We start from the raw sequence: 25438 nt of genomic DNA on the forward strand, positions 1-25438 counted from the left end.
GACAGGACGTCTTCCCTGAGGAGCTCCGGTCTACCCGCCTCCCTCAATGAGGAAACGCCCTCCTGGTTTAGACAGCACCCTCCTAGGCACTCTGCAAAGACTCAGCCTTTTTGTTTCAGATCCTGCCGGATTTAACTCGCTTGTTGGATCTGTTTGCTCCAGACTTACAAAGCCACAAACGGGTTGGGGGGAGATAAAACAAGCCCCCCAAATAAGAGACTGGTGCTTCTTCCACCCGCATGAGATCTGCCCTCCACAGCTCACCAGGGACGCTGCTACACAGCCTTGCTTCAGGCACTCCGGAAACTGGCTGATTCACGACTAGCCGAAGCTCGAGGAGTCAGCTGCCCTATACAATAAATGGACCAATCCTTTTTTTGCCTCTTTGTATTGGTTTTAAAATTTTAATCTAAATCACTGCTGTATACACAAAAAAAGGACAAGATCATAAAAAAAAAAAATGATCAAGGCTGGCGCCGTGGCTTAACAGGCTAATCCTCCGCCTTGCAGCGCTGGCACACTGGGTTCTAGTCCCGGTCAGGGTGCCGGATTCTATCCCGGTTGCCCCTCTTCCAGGCCAGCTCTCTGCTATGGCCCGGGAGGGCAGTGGAGGATGGCCCAAGTCCTTGGGCCCTGCACCCGCATGGGAGACCAGGAGAAGCACCTGGCTCCTGGCTTCGGATCAGCGAGATGCGCCGGCTGCAGTGGCCATTGGAGGGTGAACCAACGACAAAAAGGAAGACCTTTCTCTCTGTCTCTCTCTCTCTCTCTCACTGTCCACTCTGCCTGTCAAAAAAAAAAAAGATCAAATGAGGAAGCTCCCCCATGTCCCAGTCTAGACCTGCTTGGAGGATGGTTTTTAGTTGATTCAAATCTCTCCTAGGTGTGGTTATAATGTTAGGGGTTTCTCTGACTTTTCCTTGTCTTGTGACCTTGTTTATGAAAACTGTCTCTAACTACATAAAGACCCTGGTCGGGTAAAACAAACAAGCAAACAGCTACGCATGTCATACTGCTGTCTGACCCAAAAGGGTTCTGAGCATCAAAGGGGGGGATGTGGCAGAGGCCTCTGTCTTAACCAGGCTCGGTTCTGCCGTGATTACAGCTGTGGCAGAGGCCTCCCCAGGGTCAGAAGCAGAAGGCGACATCTGTCCTGGGAATGCAGTGCAGTCTTTGTCTGCTGTGGTCCCTGTCTGCGGCTCTGTAGCCACTTCAGGAGCCGCTTGTTAGTGCAGAGCAATGATGTTAACCCTTGCCAGACCGCAGAAGGCTCAGTTTGTGTGTAAAAAACAAAACAAAAAAAAACTCTTCAGTAACTACATTCGCACGCCCAGTACTCTATCAACCCGCCATGTCACATTAGAACACCCAATCAAGGGCCCGGCACTGTGGCACAGCATGTTACAGCACCGGCATCTCATATAGGTGCCAGTTCTAGTCCCGGCTGCTCCTCTTCCAATCCAGCTCTCTGCTATGGCCTGGGATAGCAGTGGAAGATGGCCCAAGTCCTTTGGCTCCTTGGGCCCCTGCACCCACATGGGAGACCCAGAAGAAGCTCCTGGCTCCTGGCTTCAGATCGGCACAGCTCCGGCCATTGTGGCCATCTGGGGAGTGAACCAGCGGATGGAAGACCTCTCGCTCTCTACCTCTCTCTGTAACTCTGTCTTTCAAATAAATAAAATAAATCTTAAAAAAAAAATACACAATCAAATGCATGCAAGTAGCCATATAAAGGAGACAAAAAGGCTAAAACCATATAGAAGGGAAAACGCTTCTTTGTTCGGGGCTCAGGATTTTGGCTAAGAAATTCCACCTGGGCCTTATGCCCATAAAATAAAAGACTGTTTCCTTTTAAGAGGCCTTGGTGTCTTGATTTCGAATCCTGCCTGCTACACTCGCAGCTGGCGATGCAATCCAGGGCGTCAGGGAGTGAACTGCCTGCGCCGTCCCCGCTGCCTCCCAGGCTGTGCGCTGTGGGGAAGCTGGAGTCAGGAGCAGGAGCTGCCAATGAAGCCCAGCTCTGCCAGCGTGGGGCGCAGCCATCTGGGCTCCTACCAGTGATGCTCGTTCCCAGTGTCTGCTCTGTTTTTGCAAAGTTTTATTTATTTGAAAGGCAGAGTTGCAGAGAGAGAGAAAGAGATGGAGTGACACAGAGAGAGAGATCTTCCATCTGCTGGTTCACTCCCCAGATGACCACAACAGCCAGGATTTTCCAGGCCGACGCCAGGAGCTTCATCAGGGTCTCCCACGTGGGCGACAGTGGGTGCAGGGGCCCAAGCACTTGGACCATCTGCTGGTGCCTTCCAAGGTGCATTAGCAGGGAGCTGAATCCGAAGTGGAGCAGTCAGGACTTGAATTAGTGCCCATTTGGGATACCGACATCAGTCTATGACCTGACCTGCTATGCCAGAATGCCAGGAACTGTGAAGAAAGACTGGCCGAGCATCCCAAGTGGTTGGACAATCATCTCCACATGCAAGAAGTTCCCGGTGCCAGGACCGACTCAGCTGTGCACACTCAGTCTCGCTGTCAAGACTCAGAGAATTTCGTTTTTTAAAAAAATTGAGGAGCTGGCACTGTGGTATAATGGGTAACGCTGCCGCCTGCAGTGCCGGCATCCCATATAGGCGCCCATTTGAGTCCGGCTGTTCCACTTCCAATCCAGCTCTCTGCTATGACCTGGGAAAGCAGTGGAAGATGGCCCAAGTCCTTGGGCCCCTGCACCCGCGAGAGAGACCTGGAAGAAGCTCTTGGCTCCTGGCTTTGGATCAGCTCCAGCCGTTTGTGGCCATTTGGGGAGTGAACCAATGGATGGAAGACTTCCCTCTACCTCTCTCTGTAACCCTGTCTTTCAAATAAATTAATTAAAAAAAAAAAGATTGATTTGCTTGAAAGGCAGAGCAACTGGGCCAGAGGGAGAGACAGAAAAAAAGACAGAGAGCAAGCTCTTCTCCACTGGTTCTCCAGAGCTCCCACATGGGAGGCAGGGGCCCAGATGGGATGCCGGTGCTGCAGGCCACAGCTTCATTTGCTTGGCCACAGGCCCAGGGCTAGAGCCGCATTCATTTGCTTGGCCACAGGCCCAGGGCTAGAGCCGCAGAGCATTTCCGGGGCAGCAGGAAGGAATGCATTCGTCACGAGGAAGGCCCCGCACCCACGCAGCCATGTTACCCTCAGGTTTCCCGTTGGGAACCACAGAGGCCAGAGGCCAGCAGCAGCCTGGACAGCTTCCAAGAGCACCGCGGACTTCCTGAGCCGCGGAAGGAGAGAGGTGCGTTGCGCTCACGGCTTTGAAGACTGCGGGTCGGAACAACACAGGCAGTGCTCCCAAGGGCTTCAGAACTCACAGCAGTGCACAGAATCCAGAGCACGGGGGCAGGAGACCAGCGCGGGAGCAAGAAGCCGAGAGAGCTGGGCCGGCACTGGCCTGTCACTCCCTGGCTCTCCAAGGAGCTTCTGCAGGTCTGGGGTGTCTAGTAAGAGGCCTTCTGTCAGGTCCCTGCCACCTCCCGCCCTGGGTAGGCCTGTGAAGAGGTGGGGCAAGGACCTCTGGCCGCCCATGAACCTGGCCGCCCTGGCCACTCCCTGTACCCTGTGGCAGCGTTATCAACACAGCAGTTGGCTCCCAGCAGAGATCAAAGGCCACTCTGGGCTCCCTTACTAAGGGAACAGCCTGCACCTGGGGAGCACAGAGGGTGTGCTTAGAGTGTCCTGCCTGGTCCCTGGTGCCTGGGGACCGGGACGGGACAGGTGTAGCCAGAGGAGCCAGTGATCAACAGGACAGCCATGGGGCTCCTGACTGGAGACGACCTAGTGTCCCTGGCCGTGGCCATGGCCATCTTCCTGCTCCTGGTGGACCTGATGCACCGGCGCCAGCGCTGGGCTCCACACTACCCACCGGGCCCCATGGCACTGCCTGGCCTGGGCAACCTGCTGCAGGTGGACTTCCGGGACCCACGGAGGAGCTACCACCAGGTGAGAGAGGGGTGGTGCAGGCAGAGAGGACCTAGGCTCCATGCAGCAGACGGTGGGGAAGGGTGACCCCCGGTGGTGACAGTGCCCTGACCCTGGCTCTGCAGCTGCGGCGCCGCTACGGGGACGTGTTCAGCCTGCAGCTGGCCTGGACGCCGGTGGTCGTGCTCAACGGGCTGGCGGCCGTGCGCGAGGCGCTGGTGACTTGCGGCGAGGACACCGCGGACCGCCCACACGTGGCGACCTTGGAGCACCTTGGCTTCGGGCCGGGCTCCCAAGGCAAGGAGTGGCAGGGAGATGGGGACTGGGGGGACTAGGGGGAAGGATGACTGGTCAGGACGAGGACTAATGGGGGCTGTGAGAACAGAACCAGCGAGGGGCACAGGTGACCAGAGGGTTGGGCAGGTGGGACACCCGGCCCTGGAGGAGACACGGGGTGTGAGCAGGGGCGGGCCTGATCCCGGGTCAAGCCCACCACTCTGTCCCACCCCCAGGGGTGATCATGGCGCCCTATGGACAGGCCTGGCGGGAGCAGCGCCGCTTCTCCATGTCCATGCTGCGCACCTTCGGCCTGGGCAAGAAGTCGCTGGAGCACAGGGTGACCGAGGAGGCCGCCTGCCTCTGTGCTGCCTTCGCCGACCATGCCGGTGGGTGACAGGCCGAGGGACGCAGGCAGGCAAGGGGCAGGGAGCTAAGGGTGATCCCTGACCGCATCCCCACCCCCAGGATGCCCCTTTAGCCCCAGTGTGCTGCTGAACAAAGCCGTGGGCAATGTGATCACCTCGCTCACCTTTGGGCGCCGCTTCGAGTACGACGACCCGCGCTTCCTCAGGCTGCTGCACCTGACCGAGACCGTGCTGGAGGCGGATTCTGGCACAGTGCCCTCGGTGCGGGCTCAGACACTGCGGGCTAGAATTTGCATCCACAGAGTGGGAAAAGGACTTGCAGGAGCAGCCCAGACCCCAGCATGTGGCGGGCCCCAGGGCACCCCCACATCAGGGTGAGGAAGCCGTGCGTCCAGTCGGCCTTAGCCATGCAGCACAGGATTGGTGGCTTTTATCTGTGTCCTTCTACATCCCAGAAGAGCAGGGGCACCCAGCTGGGGAGAGTGGGTACTGGGTCCACCTGTGGGGGATGCACCTGGGGCGCTGAGCACAGGGAGACCCCGCCCTCCTTTGGGCAGGTGCTGAACGTGGTCCCCGTGCTCCTGCGCATCCCGGGCTTGGTGGACAAGGTCTTCTCTGGGCACAAGGCCTTTGGGGACATGCTGCTTGAGATTGTGACCGAGCACAGGATGACACGGGACCCAGCCCAGCCACCCCGAGACATGACAGACGCCTACCTGGCAGAGGTGGAGAAGGTGAGAGGATGAATGGAAGGCCGAGGGCAGGGACGATGAGGCCCCGCATGTCCAGGGGGGACCTGGGTGCCACACAGCAGTCTAGGACTCTGGCTGCCAGGTAGAGAAAAGGTGGTCATTTGGGGCCTTCCTCCCTCTGCCCCTGAGCCCACCCTCTCTCCCTGCTCAGGCCAAGGGGAACCCTGACAGCAGCTTCAATGATCAGAACCTCTACTCGGTGATTGGTGAACTGTTTGTCGCGGGGATGGTGTCCACGTCGGCCACGCTGGTCTGGGCCCTCCTGCTCATGATCCTGCACCCGGAAGTGCAGCGTGAGCCAGCTGGGGGCTGCTGTGGAGGGTGAGGCTGGGTGAGGGAAGAGCAGGCAGTGCCCTGAGCCACACCTGTGGCCCCAAGCACTGGTTGGCTCTGCCTCCTGTGACCTCCTTGTATGTGGGCACAGGCACAGCCAGGAGGCAGCAGTGAGTCTGAGCTCAGCTCAAAGGGAACTGACTTGCTGTGTGGATGCTTGTCTGTCCAGGCCGTGTCCAGCAGGAGATCGATGAGGTCATAGGACCGGTGCGGCAACCAGAGATGGGGGACCAGGCGAACATGCCCTACACCACCGCCGTGGTTCACGAGGTGCAGCGTTTCGCAGCCATCGGCCCACTAGGCACACCGCACATGACATCACAGGACACGAAAGTGCAGGGCTTCCTTATCCCCAAGGTACTCCGGGCCCCTCACCCCTGCTCAGCACCCCTGCCCGCTGGTGGCCCCAGCATGTCCTCCTACAGAGAGGTGATGGAGCCCAGGCCACCCAGACCTGCATGCCCAAGGTGATAACCAGCCCAGCCTGCGTTGGGTAGGTGCAGAGCAGAGGCAGGGCCTGTGTGTCCACACAGACCCTCAGGAGCATGAGGAAGAAAAATTAGGATGTGCCACCATGAGTCCTAGGAACCAGTGCCCACAGGGACAGGTGGCTTCAGGGGTGCCATGGCAGGTGTCACACTTGGCCCTGCTGTGGATGAGCAGTCCCTGGGCTCAGGGCTCCTTGAGAGAGTCCAGGTGGGTGCAGGTCAGCCCGGGGCCCTGACATTGGAGTAGGGTCTGGGGTCCTCCCAGCCCAGGCCCCTCTCAGGCCAGGCGTCCGCTCCCCAGGGGACAGTGCTGTTCACCAACCTGTCATCGGTGCTGAAGGACGAGGCCGTCTGGGAGAAGCCCTTCCGCTTCCACCCGGGACACTTCCTGGACGCCCAGGGCCGCTTCGTGAAGCAGGAGGCCTTCATGCCTTTCTCCGCAGGTGCATGGGGTGCCCGGCTCCTGGCCCTGGCCCTGGGGACACTGGGAAGATGGAGCCCAGGCTCACTGAGCCCCTGACCCCCACAGGCCGTCGCGCGTGCCTCGGGGAGCCCCTGGCCCGCATGGAGCTCTTCCTCTTCTTCACCTGCCTGCTGCAGCGCTTCAGCTTCTCGGTGCCCGCGGGACAGCCCCGGCCCAGCGACCACGGCATCTTTGGTACCCTGGTGACCCCGGCCCCCTACCAGCTGTGTGCTGTGCCCCGCTAGTGGGGGCACCGAGTCCCTGCTCACCCCCAGCAGTGCCCTGATGCACAATAGAGCAGTCTCCTGTCTCCCCTGTGGTTTCTGCGTCCACCCTTGGCCCCTGGTGAGCCCCTGCCTGTCATGGGTCCTCAGCCACCTGCCTGAGGCTGCCCCCACCCTTGCCTCCTCCGTCTTCCCTGAGCACTGACTGCATCTGAGAGCTGGGACCCCGATGCTTAGCCAACTGCATCCCCCCATGAGACTCACCCCCGGACAGGTGTTGGTGACAGAGGTCGTGCAGCAGTCTTGGCTCTGGGTCTGGGGAGCAGGAGGAGTGTGTCTGGGCGTCTGGGGCATCAGCTCTCGCCAAGGCTGGAGAGTGTTGGGGTCCCCAGACCTCCCTCAGGCTCTGTGATTGGCTAGAAGCCCTCCCAGAAGTAGGAGCGCTGTTGTCCTCACTGTTGTGGTTTAGTACAACCACAGGACCCTGATGGAAGTCAGCAGTGGGAACAGGTGTACAGGGCCAGATCCACCAAGACCACCCCCGAGCTTCCAGGCGGTCTTGCCCAGTACCCTCAGTGAGACAGGTCTCGGTGCTCCCAGCACTGATGTGTGGTAGGTTGTGGAGGGTGGGGGCCAGGCAGCTCCCTGGGCAGCTCTCCAGGGCATGGAGTCCCACATGGGTGATGTCAATCACCAGGTCTCAGCTCCCACCAACCTCAGATGCAACAGCCCAGTGTCCCGCCCTTGGTCACATCGTCAGCATCAACTGTGGTGAGGTCCAGGTCACAGGCAGGAGAAGGCCCTGTGGTCAGGAAGGGCAGCCCAAGGCTGCAGGGGTGTTTCCCAGCGTCCCGTGCATTGTCAGTGTGTCAGTGTGGAACGTGGGGTTGGACTCCTCCACCCTGCACAGCCCTACTCTGCACTTCCAACAAGGTGGTGTGTGTCTTGGTGTACCTGTGTCCTTGTTGGTGCGGCGCTGGACGCTCTCAGCCGTTTCCAGCTGTGCCGTGCGTGCTGGGTGGGCACACTGCTCGTGGGCAGCTGTCATCACAGAACTCTCTTCATCAGCAAACCTGACCTCTCACTGTCACACTGTAACTCACCACTCCTCCTCCCCTGCCCCTGGCAGCCTCCGTGGGGGTCCTGGTCTGTGAACCTGGCCACTAGAGGGCAGTCGTGCACAGGGACCCTCACTCCAGGGGACTCTGATGCATTTCCTGAGGCCTCCTGTCCTTAGGACACGTCCATGTCATAGCAGCTGTCAGTATCTGTCATGACGAAAGGGATTACTTATTTGAAAGGTAGTTTGACCAGGAGAAGGAGAGACAGAGACAGAGGGAGGTATTCCACCTGCTGGTCCTTTCCCCAGTGGCTGCAGTGGCCTGTGCTAGGCCAGACCAAAGCCAGGAGCCTGGAACTCCATCAGGGTCTCCCACGTGGGTACAGGGGCCCAAGCACTTGGGACGTCTTCCGCTGCTTTCCCTGCGCATTAGCTGGAAGCTGGATCAGAAGTGGAGCAGCCAGGACCGGAACCAGCGCTGCCATGGCCACGAGCGCTGCAGGCCAAAGCTTCCCTTGCTTGGCCGCAGCCCGGGGCTTGAGCTGAGAGCGATTCTGGGGCTGCAGGAAGGAATCCACTCATCACGGTGCAGGCACAGAGGCCAGAGGCCAGTGGTGGCCTGGACAGTTCCATCAGCACCACGGACTTCCCGAGCGGCGGAAGGAGAGAGGTGTGTTTCGCTCACAGCTCTGAAGACTGCGGGTCGGAACAACACAGGCAGCACTTTGCAGAAATGTAGCTCAGAGATGCTAAACTTGGCCTGCAGCATGCCAAATGGGGCCTCCCAGCCACCAGGAATACAAAGAACGGGACAAAGCCTGTTTGGAGGCCTAGAGACAGACTTTGCTACACTACTACCCAGCAGAGGCTAAGGATACCTGTTGTTACTGTTTGTACTACTCAGGCAGGGTGGGGTCTTTCCACACCGGAACAGAGAAAGCCAGAGAAGGCACCAGGGTTTTGCTGCCTGAGATTTCACCCAGGTGTGGGACGCCCACCTCTGCTGGAAGACGAAGGCTGGACTAGAGATCAGAAAACCAAAGGTGGTAACAGGTCACAAGTACAAAAGCGTGTTCTTGGTCAAAAAGAGTTAAAACATTTTTAAATAAAAAAGGACAAGGTTTATAAAGATTGTTTTATCTTAATGGCTAGTTTATACTAAAATAATAGAAAAAAATGTTTGGGTAAGTTACAAAAGGTGTAAAAAAAGTCACAGAACATTATGAAAAAAAGAAATTTTTGGTTTCAAAACTATTATTCTTTTTCTTTGACATAAAATTAAAATCTGATCCTCTGTTCAAACAATGAGTTAAAGTAATCTATTATGTTCTCTTGATGTCTCTGTTAAATTCTAATTCTTTAAAAATAGCTGAGTTTTTTTTATTAAGAGCTACAGGTTATTTAAATATGTACTTATGTTCGAGATTTAAATAATCACCTTGTAACAATGATCAAATTTGGTCTATATTATGTCATCATTTAAGAATATTATTTCACCAGATATTTTGGATTTTGAGGCTTCTTTGCATCCTTGACAGTCATTCAAAAAAAAATCAAAATTTCAAATATTTAAAATTTGACAATTTACAGATTGGTCCCTGAAAATTGTGAAAGACACATGTCTCTCATCTTGTAGAGACACCAACTAATCAGGATATTTAGATTATTTAGAAGCACTGTCAAGGTGTAAAGTGCTGCTAACTTTTAAGTTTTAATAATATAAAAAACTACAAATGTCTAAAAGTTAAAAAGCCTAATGATCTTATATTACTACACATGATGGTTATCTTAAAAATAAAGCCCTAAAGGCATAAAAGAGTTAAATACTTTGTAAAATCCTACAGGTTCTTTTAAAAATACTGCAAAGCAAACAAGTGCCTCTTGTTAGTTAATGAGTTTGTAATTTAAAACATGACAACTTAAATTTTTTTTTTGACAGGCAGAATGAGAGAGAGACAGACAGAGACAGAGAGTTATAGAGAGTGAGAGAGAGACAGAGAGAAAGGGCTTCCTTCCGTTGGTTCACTCCCCAAATGGCCGCCACAGCCAGCGCTGCGCTGATCCAAAGCCAGGAACCAGGTGCTTCCTCCTGGTCTCCCTTGCGGATGCAGGGCCCAAGCACTTGGGCCATCCTCCACTGCCTTCCTGGGCCACAGCAGAGAGCTGGACTGGAAGAGGAGCAACCTGGAATAGTACCCGGTGCCCCAACTGGGACTAGAACTGCAGTGCCGGTGCCACAGGCAGAGGATTAGCCAAGTGACCACTGCACCAACCCAACTTAAAGTCTTTTGTCATCCACAGTTTTGTATAAGTTCCAATGGACTTTTCCCAACAACCTCTATTGTATTAATTGGGATGGCTCTGTAAACAGATAAAGGCAATAATGTATTACAGGTACCAACTAAAACAAAAAAGTATGGTTAACTGAGGTTACCAAGAGCAAAAAATAATTTAAATCTATTGGTAATTTACAAGAAGGAGTTAGAAATTTTAAAAGGCTATTACTGAAACTGCTTTATTGTTCCATCTTGTATGTTATGTTATATGTGTATATACATTGTATGTCTACATGGAAAATATTAACAGCTTTATTTTAATTGACTTATGGATAAAAGATTGTTCATAAATTTAAATGGCCAAAATTAATCAAAGATACATTTTAATTCATCTGACCTAAATCTCTGTATCAGATGTTTTAAATCTGTTGGCAAAAAGAAACTAAAATTGTTTTTATATGTTTGTGCTTGAGTTTTCTGGTTAAACAAGCTACACCATGTTAAATATTTAAGAAAGGTTTCCAAATGCATGCATTCTTAAAATTTATAGAAGGCATGAGACCTTCTAGTAAATGTTTTCCTAAGTTGTTATCTAATGGTTAAAGTTACTAAGTTTTCATTTGATATTGCTGTTATCAGCAAACAATCAGGGACTTGCTCCCTCATTTCTCTATTCTCCTCGAAGTAGGAAACTAATTTTATTCTGAACAACTCTGTAGATGTACAGTTTAATTTTTTAAAATCTTATAAAAAATGACTAACATTTTTTATAATAATGGTATGGCCAAAAGGAGAGTTTAAATTATAATTTCACAGCTAGGCTTACTTCGCCATGGGCACAGTAAACAGGAAAAACCTCCCTTTCAGACCAAACAAGAAAAAAAAAGTTGAAAGTGAGGACATAGCTTTCCTCACGGGCATTATCTGCCCCAAAATAAAAGCTACCAGAACACGCCTGTGACTACAGACTTCTAGTTTAGGCCATAAAGATTAGAGACGGGACTTAAACATCCCCTTGACTTATATCCTCTGGTCTGCTTTAACAAAAACCAGGAGGGAAAAAAAAGCTAGGCATAAGAAGCAATGTAAAGATAGGGGCAGGCCCTTTGATGGCTGGTCTGTACAGTGATCTGCCATCAAGGAGACCCAACAGGCCAGTCCACTGCATTGGTTTTCAACGTGGAAATTCAGGGCTTCAGCAGAAGTCAGCTTATAAAGAGCCCTGGCAGCTCTGCCAGCCAAGAGTTGGGTCACTGGAAATGGAACTGCCCTGGAGTCGAAGGACGCCCAGGTCAGAGCCATGGATCCTGTTGGCTCTAAGCTGAAAAACTCTTTACTCAGCCCAGCTTCCAAAGTAACCACCACTGCAGAGGGGACGGCCAAGCGGGGTCAGCAACACTACAGGCAGAACTGTAAACTTCCTGTTTGAAAAAGTGCCACCTGCCTTTACCTGGCCAGCTCTCCTCCCAGGCCAGCTAGGTAATGGAAGTCAACAGGGGGCCTTCCCAAGGAGGTTCACACCTCTCTTAAAATGTACCCCCTGTAAAAGGATAAATAGGTCTGGGCCTCATAACTAATAAGGCCTTAAAGCCCACCAGATCATTATCAGGCCCCTTCTGTCAGTTTCTATTTGGCTTAGCACCTTTCTGTCCTTTGTTCTAGACCCTGTCTAAAGGCAAGAGTCAGCACTGTACAGTTGATGGTCCTGCAAGCTCAACACTAGCCCCTAGACAAGCAGGCCAGTAAAGTGGGTAAAAGGGGACCATGATTGGTCCCCATAGTTACCAGTAGAAGTGGGGAATGAGAGACTTGAGCCTGGATCAAGGCACAGCTATTTTATTTTTTTATTTTTTTTTTTTTTATTTTTTTTTGACAGGCAGAGTGGACAGTGAGAGAGAGACAGAGAGAAAGGTCTTCCTTTTGCCGTTGGTTCACCCTCCAATGGCCGCCGCGGTTGGCGCGCTGCGGCCGGCGCACCGCGCTGATCCGATGGCAGGAGCCAGGTGCTTCTCCTGGTCTCCCATGGGGTGCAGGACCCAAGCACTTGGGCCATCCTCCACTGCACTCCCTGGCCACAGCAGAGAGCTGGCCTGGAAGAGGGGCAACCGGGACAGGATCGGTGCCCCGACCGGGACTAGAACCCGGTGTGCCGGCGCTGCAAGGCGGAGGATTAGCCTAGTGAGCCACAGCGAAGGCACAGCTATTTTAGACTAGGCCTCCATCTTGTAACTCAGGCCTGACTGGGCCCTGAACCCTAAGCCAAAAACTCCTAAAAGAAGAAAAATAAGCTCCCCTTGCAATAAAGTCCCCTAGCAACAGCCAATCAGCATATAGAAGGGAAACACCTAAAGTTCCAGGTGTCTTATCAGGCAGTTAAGGTGACTGATAACATCCCCAAACCCTTGCAGTTTGGCACGTACACCCTAGCGGCTCGGACCCTATACTTTAGCCAATCACAGAACAGCAAATATAAATTTAAAATATGAGCCTGTCAGATGCTGTATAGCCAAACTTGTTTGTTCAACTCTATAAAAACCCCAACAATCTTACTGAAGGTCCGCCGATCCAGCCCAGCTGCGCCTGGTGCGGACGTCGGACGAAACTCGAGTTTGAAATAAAACTCTTGTGTTTGCATCAGCCTCGGCTCCTGGTGGTCTTAATTTGTGGGAATCAGACATTCTGAGTACAACACAAGAGCAACCCAGGGTTGGCACAGGTGCCCCCAAATGACCTAAGGACCTCCCCCAGGGTCCCACCTGACAGAGGGTCTCCCCGCCTCCCCACACTGCCATCAGGGACAAACCACATCCAAACCCTGGTGGGTGGAGGAAACATCCCGGGGACAGCAAGCTGGAGGCAGCCACAGCAGGAAAGGACCTCGGGCCACCAGGTGCCCCATCTGGCAACCTGGCCGTTCTGTGACGCTGAGACTCAGTGGCCTTGGCTGGCTGCAGGCCCAGGGATCCGGGCTCCCAGGGAGCAGCTCCCACAGGAGAGGTGATGGTGCAGGCCCCCGAGGCATCGCGGAGAACAAGGAGCCCAGGCTTGGTTCTCCGTGGTTGTGTGAGTTGCCCACATGGGTGCCGTGTGAGCCGGGCTGTGTGTGGGAGAGCTGTGCATGTGTCTGCAGTCAAGTGAGAGGTGCTGGGCCATGTAGGCAGCTCAACCCCTTCTGCTGGCCACCCTGGTCCCTCCGATCACTAGGACCTGGCCTTGCAGGCTGGTATGGATGCCATATGGGTGATTAGGGCAGAGCAAGCTGGTATTCTGCAGAGGGGCTTGCTCCTGCCAGGTCCCACCACCCCCTCTGTGGTGGAATGAGAAGGCAATGCCAAGATGGCGCTGGTGAGCGAGCATTAGTTACTCAGGAACGGTTTCAGAACCCACCTGGCAAAGGAGCCTGCCTGGCATCAGGCTGTGGTTGGTTAGGGCATAGACTGCCTTTTGACTGGATTGGCTGCCTCAGCTATATAAGCAGCTGCACCAACTGAAATAAACGAGTCTGCGAGATGCTCACCTCTGGCCCACCTTAACCAGACTCTTGATGTCTGTGTCGTGACTCCATGCCTCTTGCCCCTACCACGCTCCTCCTCTCAGAATGAATCCACAGCAACATCTGGCACCCAATATGGCTGAAAGAGAGACAGCATGATGGACGTGGCGAGGTCCCCCTTGATTTCAGCCACCAGAGTTTTGTGTGCTGCTCAGTTCTGTGAGGGGGAGCACAGAACCTCCTCCTACACCCCTTTCCTTGTCCTTGTCCTTGGTCGAAGTGACCCCAGGTTAGGCACACACCACCCAGAAGCATAACACCACTTCTCGGCTCCTTCCTTTATTTTCCATTCACCTGGTGAATTCCCATAACGGACTGATCACACCAGAATTCGGAACCAAGTCATCTACCTTCACTCGAGAGAGGTGATTCTCCAGAGACACCATGTGGGCATAGGTTAGGGCACAGACCGCCCGTTGACTGGATTGGCTGCCTTGGCTATATAAGCAGCTGCACCAACTGAAATAAACGAGTCTGCAAGCTGCTCGCCTTTGGCCAACTTGCACCCGACTCCGGTTGTCTGTGTCATGACTCTGCGCCTCTTGCCCCACTGCGCTCCTCCTCTCAGAATGAATCCACAGCATCATCTGGTGCCCAACACGGGCTGAGAGTGAGACATTGTGATGGACTTGGCGAGGCCCCCCCTTGATTTTGGCAAGTAGGCCCATCGGTGTTTTGTATGCTGTTCAGTTCTGTGAGGGTGAGCACAGAACCCCCTCCTACGCCCCTTTCTTGTCCTTGTCCTTGGTCGAAGTGACCCTGGGTTAGGCACACAATGCCCAGAAATGTAACGCCACTTCTAGGCTCCTCCTTTTACTTTCAGTTCACCCAGCAAATTCCCATAAGGGACTGACCATCCCAAAATTCAGAACCAAGTCATCTTCCCTCACTCAAGAGAAATGACAATCTGGAGACACCGTTTGGGCACACGGCCTTGACCTAACGAGTCAAGGAAGTCCCCCATTAAGCACAGGACATACTTACGACCTGACACACCACTGTCTGTCCATCCGACATAGGAAACAACCTGCAGAATGCCATCAGCTGCTGAGTGCTAGGAATTTCTTTTGTTATGGCAGCGGTGCTGTGGGTGTCTTTCCTTTGGCTACAGTTGGCGTGGTGCGCCGCTCTTAAGTGCTCAAACATGGGAAAGATACCCCCCTCTCAGAAGCCCACACAGATTACCAAAAACAATGAATCTGTGAGTGATAAGAGCCTGCCACTCCAGGCTGCTGCCTCACAGGCAACAATTGATGACTTGGGGAAAGAGCTCTGACAGTCAAAATGACATGACAGCAGACAACACAGCAATGCCTAGTCAGCCACCCCCAAATATTCGTGAGATGAATTTAGACGACCTCAAGGTGATTACCTATGTGAAGTCATCCCATCAACACCTAGTAAGTATCCCCACGTTTGTGGCAGTCCCCGGGCACCCCAGGCTCTCAGGGCAGCTGCGAGACCCCATCCTACCCACATGTTTTCCGTTAATGTAGGAGCAGATGCAGAATTCAGGCCCTGGATTCCAACGCCCGTAAAAAGGCTTCTGCTAACCAAGGGCCAAGCATATGCTAGGGTCGTTCCAGAGAATGAGGGACAGCCTATGTGGATACCAGAAACATCAAGCCTGAAACAGACAGCCAACCAGAACCAGCTGAACCAGACTGAGAGACTGGCTTGTTAGCCCACGCACCTGCCCTGTCATCCTGTCCTGAGGATCTGCCCACAGCCACATCCGTTACTGCTTTATACCCCACTAGCTACAGTCAGCCACTTGAACAGACAACGGCCTGTGTGCGGTCACACCATTCCTGATTACCATTGTTCCTCATTCCTACCCCCATCTGAGCAAGCACTCCTGTGGTCTCCCATTTTGAGGGCTGGTTAGTCAACGATGGGTAAGATCCCTTAGGGGACAACCCAAGACAGGCACAGCTGCGTATGGAGACCACATGAAAACGGGGTCAACAGTGGTATGGCCAAGGATCATGCCTCCCATTGCTCAAAAATAAACAAAAGGGGGAAATGTGGTGGAATGAAAAGGCTGTGCCAAGATGGGCACTGGCAAGTGAGTGTCGGTTACTCAGGAATGGATTTGGAACCCACCTGGCTAAGGAGCCTGCCTGGCAACAGGCAGTGATCAGTTAGGGCATAAACTGCCCCTTGACTGGATTGGCTGCCTCAGCTATATAAGCTGCTGTACCAACTGAAATAAATGAGTCTGCGGACTGCTCACCTCCTGCTTGCTTTCACTCGACTCCCCATGTCTCTGTCATAACCCTGCGCCTCTTGCCCCCACCACACTTCTCAGAACGAATCCACAGCAACATCATGCCTGGGGTATGCCCATGAGGAGGACAGGAGGGACAGGGACCTCTGTGTCTGCCTGAGAATCTGACCAGGCCAGTGACTTTGTCCATGCACCTTGAGAAAAGCACAGACAACATGGCAGTTGGCACCCTTACTAAGGAAATGGCCTGCACATGGAGAGCACAGAGGGTGTACTTAGAGCATCCTGCCTGGTCCCTGGTGCCAAGGGGACCAGAGTCAGCACTGTGGCCAGAGGAGGCCAGTGATCAACAGGACAGCCATGGGACTCCTGACCGGAGATGTCCTAGTGTCCCTGGCCGTGGCCGTGGCCATCTTCCTGCTTCTGGTGGACCTGATGCACCGGCGCCAGCGCTGGGCCCCACGCTACCCACCGGGCCCCATGGCACTGCCTGGCCTGGGCAACCTGCTGCAGGTGGACTTCCGGGACCCATGGAGGAGCTTCCACCAGGTTAGAGAGGGGTGGTGCAGGCAGAGAGGACCTAGGCTCCATGCAGCAGATGGTGGGGGAGGCTGACCCCAGGGGGGACAAGAGCAGGGTGAGAAGGGGAGGTGGGGGGGGGGCGTCCTGTGGGGAAGCACTGTACAAGCTGGAAGACACTGGGGACCCTGCTGGTAGGTGGCCTGCATAGCAGGTGTGGGTGCAGGGCGACCACCCACAGATCTGTAGACCCCAAGCCCCTTTTGGTTCATCAGAGGGACAGGTCTTGGAGGTGGGCGGCAGGGTCAGGTTCTAAACAAGAGACAGGTGTGGAGAAAGGTGCGGGGATGTGGATCACATCTTTTGTCCCTGTGGGGCCAGGGCCCAGCTCTGAGTGTGAACCTCGGCTTCTCCCTCTGTAAGCTGGGTGCTGAGGGCAGCTGCCCACCGTTCCAATGGCCCTTACATGGTCCCAGCTTGGGTCAGACACTCCATGCAGAGTGGGAGAGAGCAGATCTGTTTGCCTCGGCTGCTACTGGGGATCTGGGGCTCCGAGTTTTGTGTGGTGACAGTGGTGGGCAGGCAGTGGTGGGAGGCCCCAGTGTGACCAGTGCTCTGACCCTGGCTCTGCAGCTGCGGCGCCACTACGGGGACGTGTTCAGCCTGCAGCTGGCCTGGACGCCGGCGGTCGTGCTCAATGGGCTTGAGGCCTTGCACGAAGCACTGGTGACCTGTAGTGAGGACACCGCGGACTGCCCGCCCATGCCCATTTTCAACCACCTGGGCTTTGGTCCGTGCTCCCAAGGCAAGGAGCGTTGGGGAAATGGGGGAGGATGACTGATCAGGACAAATGATAATGGGGTGCTGACCTGGATGTAAGGCAAGGAAAAGCCAATGACAGCCCAGGAATAGAGGCTGGAGAAGGAACTAGTTTGGCCCTGAGGTGACCAAGATATTTGGCCTGGAGGACACCCTCTCAGGGAATAGAAAGGGGGTGTGGACACAGGCATGGCAAGACCAACCAACCATGTCCACGACACTGCCCTGCCCCCAGGGGTGGTCATGGCCTGCTACGGCCCCATGTGGCGTGAGCAGTGCCGCTTCTCCTTGTCCATTCTGTGCAATTTCGGCCTGGGCAAGAAGTCAGTGGAGCAGTGGGTGACCAAGGACTCTGCCTGCATCTGTGCCGCCTTCGCCGACCATGCCGGTGGGTGACAGGCTGAGGGACAGGCAGGCGGGCAAGGGGCGGGGAGCCAGGGGCGACCCCCTGACCGCACCTCCGCCCCCAGGATACCCCTTTAGCTCCAACGCATTCCTGAAGAAAGCTGTGGGCAATGTGATCACTTTGCTCACCTTTGGGCATGCTTCCAGTACGACAACCCGCGCTTCCTCAGGCTGCTGGACCTCACCAAGACCTAGCTCAAGGAGATATCGGGATTCCGGCCCTCCATGCGGGCAAAGACACTGTGGGCGAGGACATGCATCCACAGTGGTGGGGCAGGGCCTGTGGGAGGAAAGACCTGGAGCTGGGACATCCCAGAGCCCAACATGCAGCGGGCCCCAGGAAGGCCCCACACCAGGGTAAGGAAGCCGTGCGTCCTGTGGGCCTTGGGAGCCATGCAGTACAGGATTGGTGTCCTACATCCCACAAGAGCAGGGGCATCAAGCTGAGGAGAGCAGGTACTGGGTCCACCCTGGAGGGGGCTGCACCTGGGGCGGGTCCAGGTGAGCGCTGAGCACAGGGAGAACCCACCCTCCTTTGGGCAGGTGCTGAACGTGGTCCCCGTGCTCCTGCGCATCCCGGGCTTGGTGGACAAGGTCTTCTCTGGGCACAAGGCCTTTGGGGACAGGCTGCTTGAGATTGTGACTGAGCACAGGATGACACGGGACCCAGCCCAGCCACCCCGAGACATGACGGACGCCTACCTGGCCGAGGTGGAGAAGGTGAGAGGATGAATGGAAGGCCGAGGGCAGGGACGGTGAGGCCCCGCGTGTCCAGGGGGGACTTGGCTGACAGCAGTCTAGGACTCTGGCTGCCAGGTAGAGAAAAGGTGGTCATTTGGGGCCTTCCTGCCTCTGCCCCTGAGCCCACCCTCTCTCCCTGCCCAGGCCCAGGGAAACCCTGACAGCAGCTTCAACGATGAGAACCTGCACATGGTGGTCAGGGACCTGTTCACGGCGGGGATGGTGACCACGTCCTCCGCGCTGGTCTGGGCCCTCCTGCTGATGATCCTGCACCCGGAAGTGCAGCGTGAGCCAGCTGGGGGCTGCTATGGGTGGGATGGGGGTGAAAGGGGCAGGCAGCGACCCTGAGCTCAGCCTGGACAGCTGTGGCGAAGACACTGGTTGGCTCCAGCCCCTGTCCTAGCATAAGAGGCTGCAGAGGGTCTGAGTCCAGCTCGCAAGGAACCAACTTGCTGTGGGAATGCTTGTCTGTCCAGGCCGTGTCCAACAGGAGATCGATGAGGTCATAGGGCCGGCACGGTGACCAGAGATGAAGGACCAGGCCCGCATGCCCTATACCACTGCTGTGGTTTACGAGGTGCAGTGTTTTATCCACTCCAGCCCAGTGGGTTCAGCTCATATGACATCACAGGACACTGAGGTGCAGGGATTCCTCATTCCAAAGGTAGGCTGGGCCCCTAACCCCAGATCAGCACCCCTGCCCACTGGTGGCCCCAGCCTGTCCTCCTACAGTGAGGTGGATGGAGCACAGGGCGCTCAGCCCTCCATGCCCCTGGCACTGACCAGCAGAGCTTGGGAAGGGTGGGTGCAGAGTAGAGACAGGGCCTGTGTGTCCTCACAGAGCCCTGGGAGCCTGGGGAAGACAAACTAGAACATACTGCCAGATGTCCTAGGAACCAGTGCCTGCAGGGACCGGTGGCATCAGGGGTGACATGGCAGGTGTCACACTTGGCTCTGACGTGGATGAGCAGTCCTTGGGCTCAGGGCTCCTTGAGAGAGTCCAAGTGGGTGCAGGTCAGCCCGGGGCCCTGACATTGGGGTAGGGTCTGGGGTCCTCCCAGCCCAGGCCCCTCTCAGGCCAGGTGTCTGCTCCCCAGGGGACAGTGCTGTTCACCAACCTGTCATCGGTGCTGAAGGACGAGGCCGTCTGGGAGAAGCCCTTCCGCTTCCACCCGGGACACTTCCTGGACGCCCAGGGCCGCTTCGTGAAGCAGGAGGCCTTCATGCCTTTCTCCGCAGGTGCATGGGGTGCCCGGCTCCTGGCCCTGGCCCTGGGGACACTGGGAGGATGGAGCCCAGGCTCACTGAGCCCCTGACCCCCACAGGCCGCCGCGCGTGCCTCGGGGAGCCCCTGGCCCGCATGGAGCTCTTCCTCTTCTTCACCTGCCTGCTGCAGCGCTTCAGCTTCTCGGTGCCCGCGGGACAGCCCCGGCCCAGCGACCACGGCATCTTTGGTACCCTGGTGACCCCGGCCCCCTACCAGCTGTGTGCTGTGGCCCGCTAGTGGGGGTACCGAGTCCCCGCCCACCCCCAGCAGGGACCTGATGCACAATAAAGCAGTCTCCTGTCTCCCCTGTGGTTTCTGAGTCCACCCTTGGCCCCTGGTGAGCCCCTGCCTGTCATGAGTCCTCAGCCACCTGCCTGAAGCCACCCCCACCCTTGCCTCATCTGCCTTACCTGTCCTCTGGATGCATCTCACACACGGGGACCCCGATGCGCATAGAGGACAGCTTGTCACGTTCCCATTGGCCGCACCCTGGATGTGTGTTGGTCACAAATCTGTGCAGCAGTCTTGGCTCTAGTTGTGGGGAGCAGAAGGAGCATGCGTGGGCGATGTGGGGCGTCAGCCCCAGCTCTGGCTGGTGAGAGTTTGGGGTCCCCAGACCTCCCTCAGGCTCTGTGATTGGCTAGAAGCCCTCCCAGAACTAGGAATGCCATCATCCTCACCATTGTGGATTATTGCATCCAAAGCACACAGATGGAAGTCAGCAACACTTAAAAGGCACATGGGCCCACATTTACCAAGACCAGACATTTGCCTCCAGCCAATCGCTCCTAGGGGACTCATCGAGACAGAGCCGAGTGCTCCAGGCAGTTATGTTGACAGGGGTAGAGAGGCTGGGAGCCAGGCCAGCTCCCCTGGGCCTGCTGTCCAGGGTTTTGTTGGGGGTCGGTCATGTGGACGCGAGCCCCCACGTGACTGCTGTCAGTTACCCAGGCCTCAGCAACCCCCTGCAGAGGTCAAATGTACAGCCCAGGGCCCCAAATAGGGCACATGGTAGGCATCAACTCTGGTGTGGTCAAGGCTGCAGGCATGGGAGGGCCCTGTGGTCCGGAGGGGCAGTCCAAGGCCACACGGGTGTTTCCCTGCAGCCTGTGCAGAGTCACTGCACTTATTTTGAACTTGACTTATTTTGAAACGTGACGGGTTCAACTCCCCCATCTGCTAGGTACTTTTACTGCTCAGGCCACCCCTACAGCTCTTACTCAAAGTGGGCATGTGTCTGTGTTTGTTAGGGAGTGAGACACATAATCTGAAATTACTCAGGGCGGGGTTACCACACTGTTAGTGTGCAGCCGGCACAGCTGTCATCACAACTCTTATCATTGGATGAATGGACTTACCACACATTACCTATCCCTCCTTTCCAACCCCGGGCAGCCTCCATGCTGCATTCTGGTCTGTGAACCTCACCACTAGAGGGCAGTCATGCACGGAGACTCCTACTCCACTGGACTGGGCTTGACTGCCTTCCTAAAGAAGCATCCACGTTAGCAGCTGTCAGTACTGCTATCATCTTTAATAAAGATTTACTTGGTGCGCTTTCCAGCTGAGCGATTTCTGTCTAGTTTGTAAGAATTACGTCCAGGGGTTGGCGTTGTGGCACAGTGGGTCAGGCAGCCACTTGCGATGCCAGCGGCCCATAATGAAGCGCAGTTTCAAGCCCAGACTCTTAGGCTTCTACCCCAACTTCCTGCTGATGTGCCTGGCTGGGAAGGCAGTGTAAGAAGACAGCACAGCTACCTGGGCCCCTGCCACTCTCCTGGGAGACCTGGATGGAGGTCCTGCGCCCATATTTGGCCTGGCCCAGGGCTGTCTATTGAAGCTATTTGGGGAATATACCAGCAGCAGATGGAAGATCTCTTTCTCTTTCTCTCTCTTACTCTTTGTGCATTGTGAGGTGACTGCCATTCTGCATCTCAGATAAATAAATCTAAATTTCCTTCCATCCTTTGTTCACCATTTGTTTCCATAATGAATCATTTCTTTGCAATATTCTGCAGCTCAGTGACTTCCCTTAAACCAGCTGTTTGCAATTCTCCACCTGAGACTCTGCTGCTAGCTGACCGGCTTCTGACACCTTACATCAGTCACTATGTGAAAGTGTGGTTCCCTCAAAGTTCTTTGTTTCTTGTCCGTTTCCATGGTTTTATTTGAACACAAGTGAACTGCGCACATGAACTGTTGATTTAGTCACTGGGCAGCCTGGCACTGGGACTGGCGCTCTGGTGGCCAGCTCGGCTGCTCTTTCCACATGGCTTTCCTGTTCTGGAGACAACCTGGTGAGTGGCAAGAACCCAATCACATGAGCCATCACCACTTCTCCCCTTGCCTGTCCTAGCAGGGGTGGAATCAGGAGCTGGAGGCATGGGTCCACGCACTCTGATCCAGGACTCAGATGTTCTAACTGGTGCCTGAATGAAGGGCCAAAAACTTGCACTGAGTGGGTAGTTTGGTGTGTGTGTGTGTGTGTGTGTTTAAGATTAATTTATTTGAAATGCAGAGAGAGAGAAAGAGATGAGAAAGAGAGAGAGAGAGAGAGAGAGAGAGAGAGTCTTCCACCTGCTTGTGCCTCCCCAAAATGGCCACAATGGCCATGGCTGGGACAGGCTGAAGCCAGGGGCCCAGAACTTCTTCCTACGCCACTGTGGCTATTTGGGGAATGAACCCGTGGTTGAAAGATATCTCTCTCTGTCTGTCCTTCTATATCTGTAATTCTGCCTTTGAAGTAAATAAAATACATCTTTAAAAAAAATAGGTGGATTGAAATCAGCAGAGGTGCCTGGGAAGGAGTCCTGGAGAGAGCCAGCACAGGGTTCCACTTGTCCACTCCCAGGAGAGTCACACAGATGGGATTTAATTTCCCACGACCATGTGTCAAACATGTAAGCATATTTTTAATATTTAAGCTACTCATTTGAAAGGCAGAGAGACAGAGATTGGAGACAGACTGAGAGCTTGCATGCACTGGTTCACTCTCTCAGTGCCTGCAATAGCTAGATCTGGGCCAAGCATGGAGTCAGGAGGCGGGACCTCAACCCAAGTCTCCCATAGGAGGAGCAGGAGCCCAACCACCTGTGCATCCTCCCTGCCTCCCAGGGTCTGCGTCGTGGGGGGGAAGCTGTCTCAGGCCAGTGCTGGTATCGCAGAGTGAGTTAGTTCTGCAGAGAGTAGGGTGTTGCATGCAGGACCACCCAACACGCTGGAGGCACTGCAGCTGAAAATGCTCCCCAGGCACACATCCCTGTGGGGTGCGATGTCTTAGCTTCCAGGCTAAATGCCAGGGCCCCAAGTACAGTTAGGGCAGCTAAGCTAAGCCTTGACGTCTGAGGATTTTACTGGGGTTCGGTATGGTTGGCTTGGAGTGGCTGTGTGAATGACACTAGCTGCCTAGCCTCCAGCCTCTCTCAAGGTCACACAGGTACAGTAAGAAGTTTCCACCATGTGTTACATGGGGAGCAAAAGCTGTTTGGCAGGGGCTGAGGCTCCAGGAGCACAGACCCTGTTATCAGGCAGAATACTCCAGAGCACAAAGGCCATCTCCCAGGAGCCGGTCAAGGTCCAAGTAGTTCTCTGCAGGGCTGAGGATGTGAGCATCCTGCACCTGCTGGGCAGCCCCTGCACTGCACAGGGGCTCATCCACTCCAGGCCATGCTGGGACCTCAGCAGCCTCTCCATTCACCCTCATCCACCCTCACTTGCCCATTTGAGCTCAGAACCTGACAGCTGCACCTGTCCTTAATCCTGAGCCCCCCACTGACTGAGCTCTGCTGCCCAGGTTGGAGACAAAGGCAATTGAAAAGCCCTGGATTCTGAGCCAGGGGCCAGATGGGCTGCTGAGGGGAGGCCTCTCAGACTGGATGTGGTGAGAGGCAGCACCCAGTCTGCCCCCACCCCGGAGGCCTGATTCTACTGACCACACACCAGGGACCAGCAGCTCAGCCAGCACCATCACATCTATTACCTCACGTCCTATACAACACCCCCAGAATGTTAAAGAACAAGGAGACAATGGCCAGGGCTCAGTCATCCAGCACCAGAACTTTTCCCAGGACAGCCCCATGAGCTCACTGGAGTGGGTCACCTTGAACCTCCAGTCCCTCGAGGCATGACTGGGGCCAGGCTGCTGCCCAGGGAGGTGCTGCCTCCCAAGGCCAGTGCCAGAGCAAAACTCATGGGATGTGGCTCAAGTTATAGCTAAAGGGATATGCATAGCCTTACAGGTATGAATTAGAAAAGAAGAATGATAGAAAACCAAATACCCATCCAAAAAAAAAGTGGAGGCCGGCGCCGCGGCTCAATAGGCTAATCCTCCACTTTGCAGCGCTGGCACACCGGGTTCTAGTCCCGGTTGGGGCGCCAGATTCTGTCCCAGTTGCCCCTCTTTCAGGCCAGCTCTCTGCTATGGCCAGAGAGTGCAGTGGAGGATGGCCCAAGTGCTTGGGCCCTGCACCCCATGGGAGACCAGGATAAGTACCTTGCTCCTGCCTTCGGATCAGCGCGGTGCGCCAGCCGCAGCGCACTGGCCGTGGCAGCCATTGGAGGGTGAACCAACGGCAAAAGGAAGACGTTTCTCTCTGTCTGTCTGTCTCTCTCTCTCTCACTATCCACTCTGCCTGTCAAAAAAAAAATTTAAAAAAAAATAATTGAAACTTCAGAAAGTAACTATGGAAAGAATACAATATGGCATTCATTGGAACCAAATTCAGCCAAGGATTCCCTACTGATTCTCTAAGAATCTAAGAATCATCTTCAGGAGAAAGGCTTTTACTATGATAGCAAAATAATAAAAGTGGTGCTGCCAATTCATCTGCCAAAGAAACATTTATCAAGGTAACAACACAAGAAGAATACAAAACAAGGTAATATGATACCTCCTAAAGAACTCAAAAACTCTAAAACAATAAATCCCAAGGAAAAGGACTTTAATTACTTTCCCAATAAAGCATTCAAAAGATGATCCTAAGGAAACTCCATGAAATAGAGAATACAGACAGTAAATACAAAAGAACTCAGAAAACAATTTAGGAGATGAAGGACAAATTAGGCAAAGAGACAGATTTCATGAAGAACTGGACAGAAATCTCTGAACTAAAGAATTAGAGAACAAGTGAAATTAAACCACAGTTGTGAGTGGAACACTTGGATGCCTTGAAATGTCTTCTGAAAAAAACAACCAGTACGCCATCTTTATGTTTAGCCTCCGACAAAATCTCAGGATGCACACACATAACAGCAGGTTCTTCGCCACCATGGAGCAAAGATGCCAACAGCATTCTCATTCCACCTGAGATTCCATCAGCCAGGCCTGCACTGTACATATTTATACTAGCATTTGGCCTTCTAAACCCTCATCAGAACAGCACACAAAGCTCTGTTTAAAGCACCCTAAGCTTTCTCTAGCTTGCCCTCAAAAACTCTTCCAGCCTTTTCTGGTAGTCCAATCCCAAAGACTCCCCTGAATTTTCTGGAAGAGTTAACAGCAAGGATTCTACATCTCTGGTGGCAAGATCTGTTAGGGTTCTCTAGCAATGCAGAATCAATAGGATGTGTATACAGGTCAAAGAAGGGGGATTTATTAAGGGAACTGAATCATGTGATGACAGCAGCTGATGGGTTCTGTGACAGGTGCATAGCTCAGAACCAGGTCACAGGTCCTCAGAACCACAGCAAGCGATACGTGATGCTCAGTTTG

The 25438-nt window shown here is 54.4% G+C and overlaps 1 protein-coding gene and 1 pseudogene across 1 annotated transcript; both read left to right on the forward strand.

Moving 5' to 3' along the window:
• Positions 1-3145: 3145 nt before the first annotated feature.
• LOC133768298 (cytochrome P450 2D17-like) lies at positions 3146-10651 on the forward strand. The gene is made up of 9 exons (XM_062202758.1): positions 3146-3975; positions 4080-4251; positions 4467-4619; positions 4699-4859; positions 5156-5332; positions 5502-5643; positions 5853-6040; positions 6473-6614; positions 6701-10651. The coding sequence occupies exons 1-9, from the start codon at positions 3787-3789 to the stop codon at positions 6877-6879; spliced, it is 1503 nt and encodes a 500-aa protein (XP_062058742.1). The 5' UTR covers positions 3146-3786; the 3' UTR covers positions 6880-10651.
• Positions 10652-16337: 5686 nt separating this feature from the next.
• Positions 16338-19994, forward strand: LOC133768301 (cytochrome P450 2D17-like; annotated as a pseudogene).
• The last annotated feature ends 5444 nt before the right edge of the window (positions 19995-25438 follow it).

This window comes from Lepus europaeus, chromosome 10, assembly GCF_033115175.1.
Source record: "Lepus europaeus isolate LE1 chromosome 10, mLepTim1.pri, whole genome shotgun sequence".
NCBI lineage: Eukaryota > Metazoa > Chordata > Mammalia > Lagomorpha > Leporidae > Lepus > Lepus europaeus.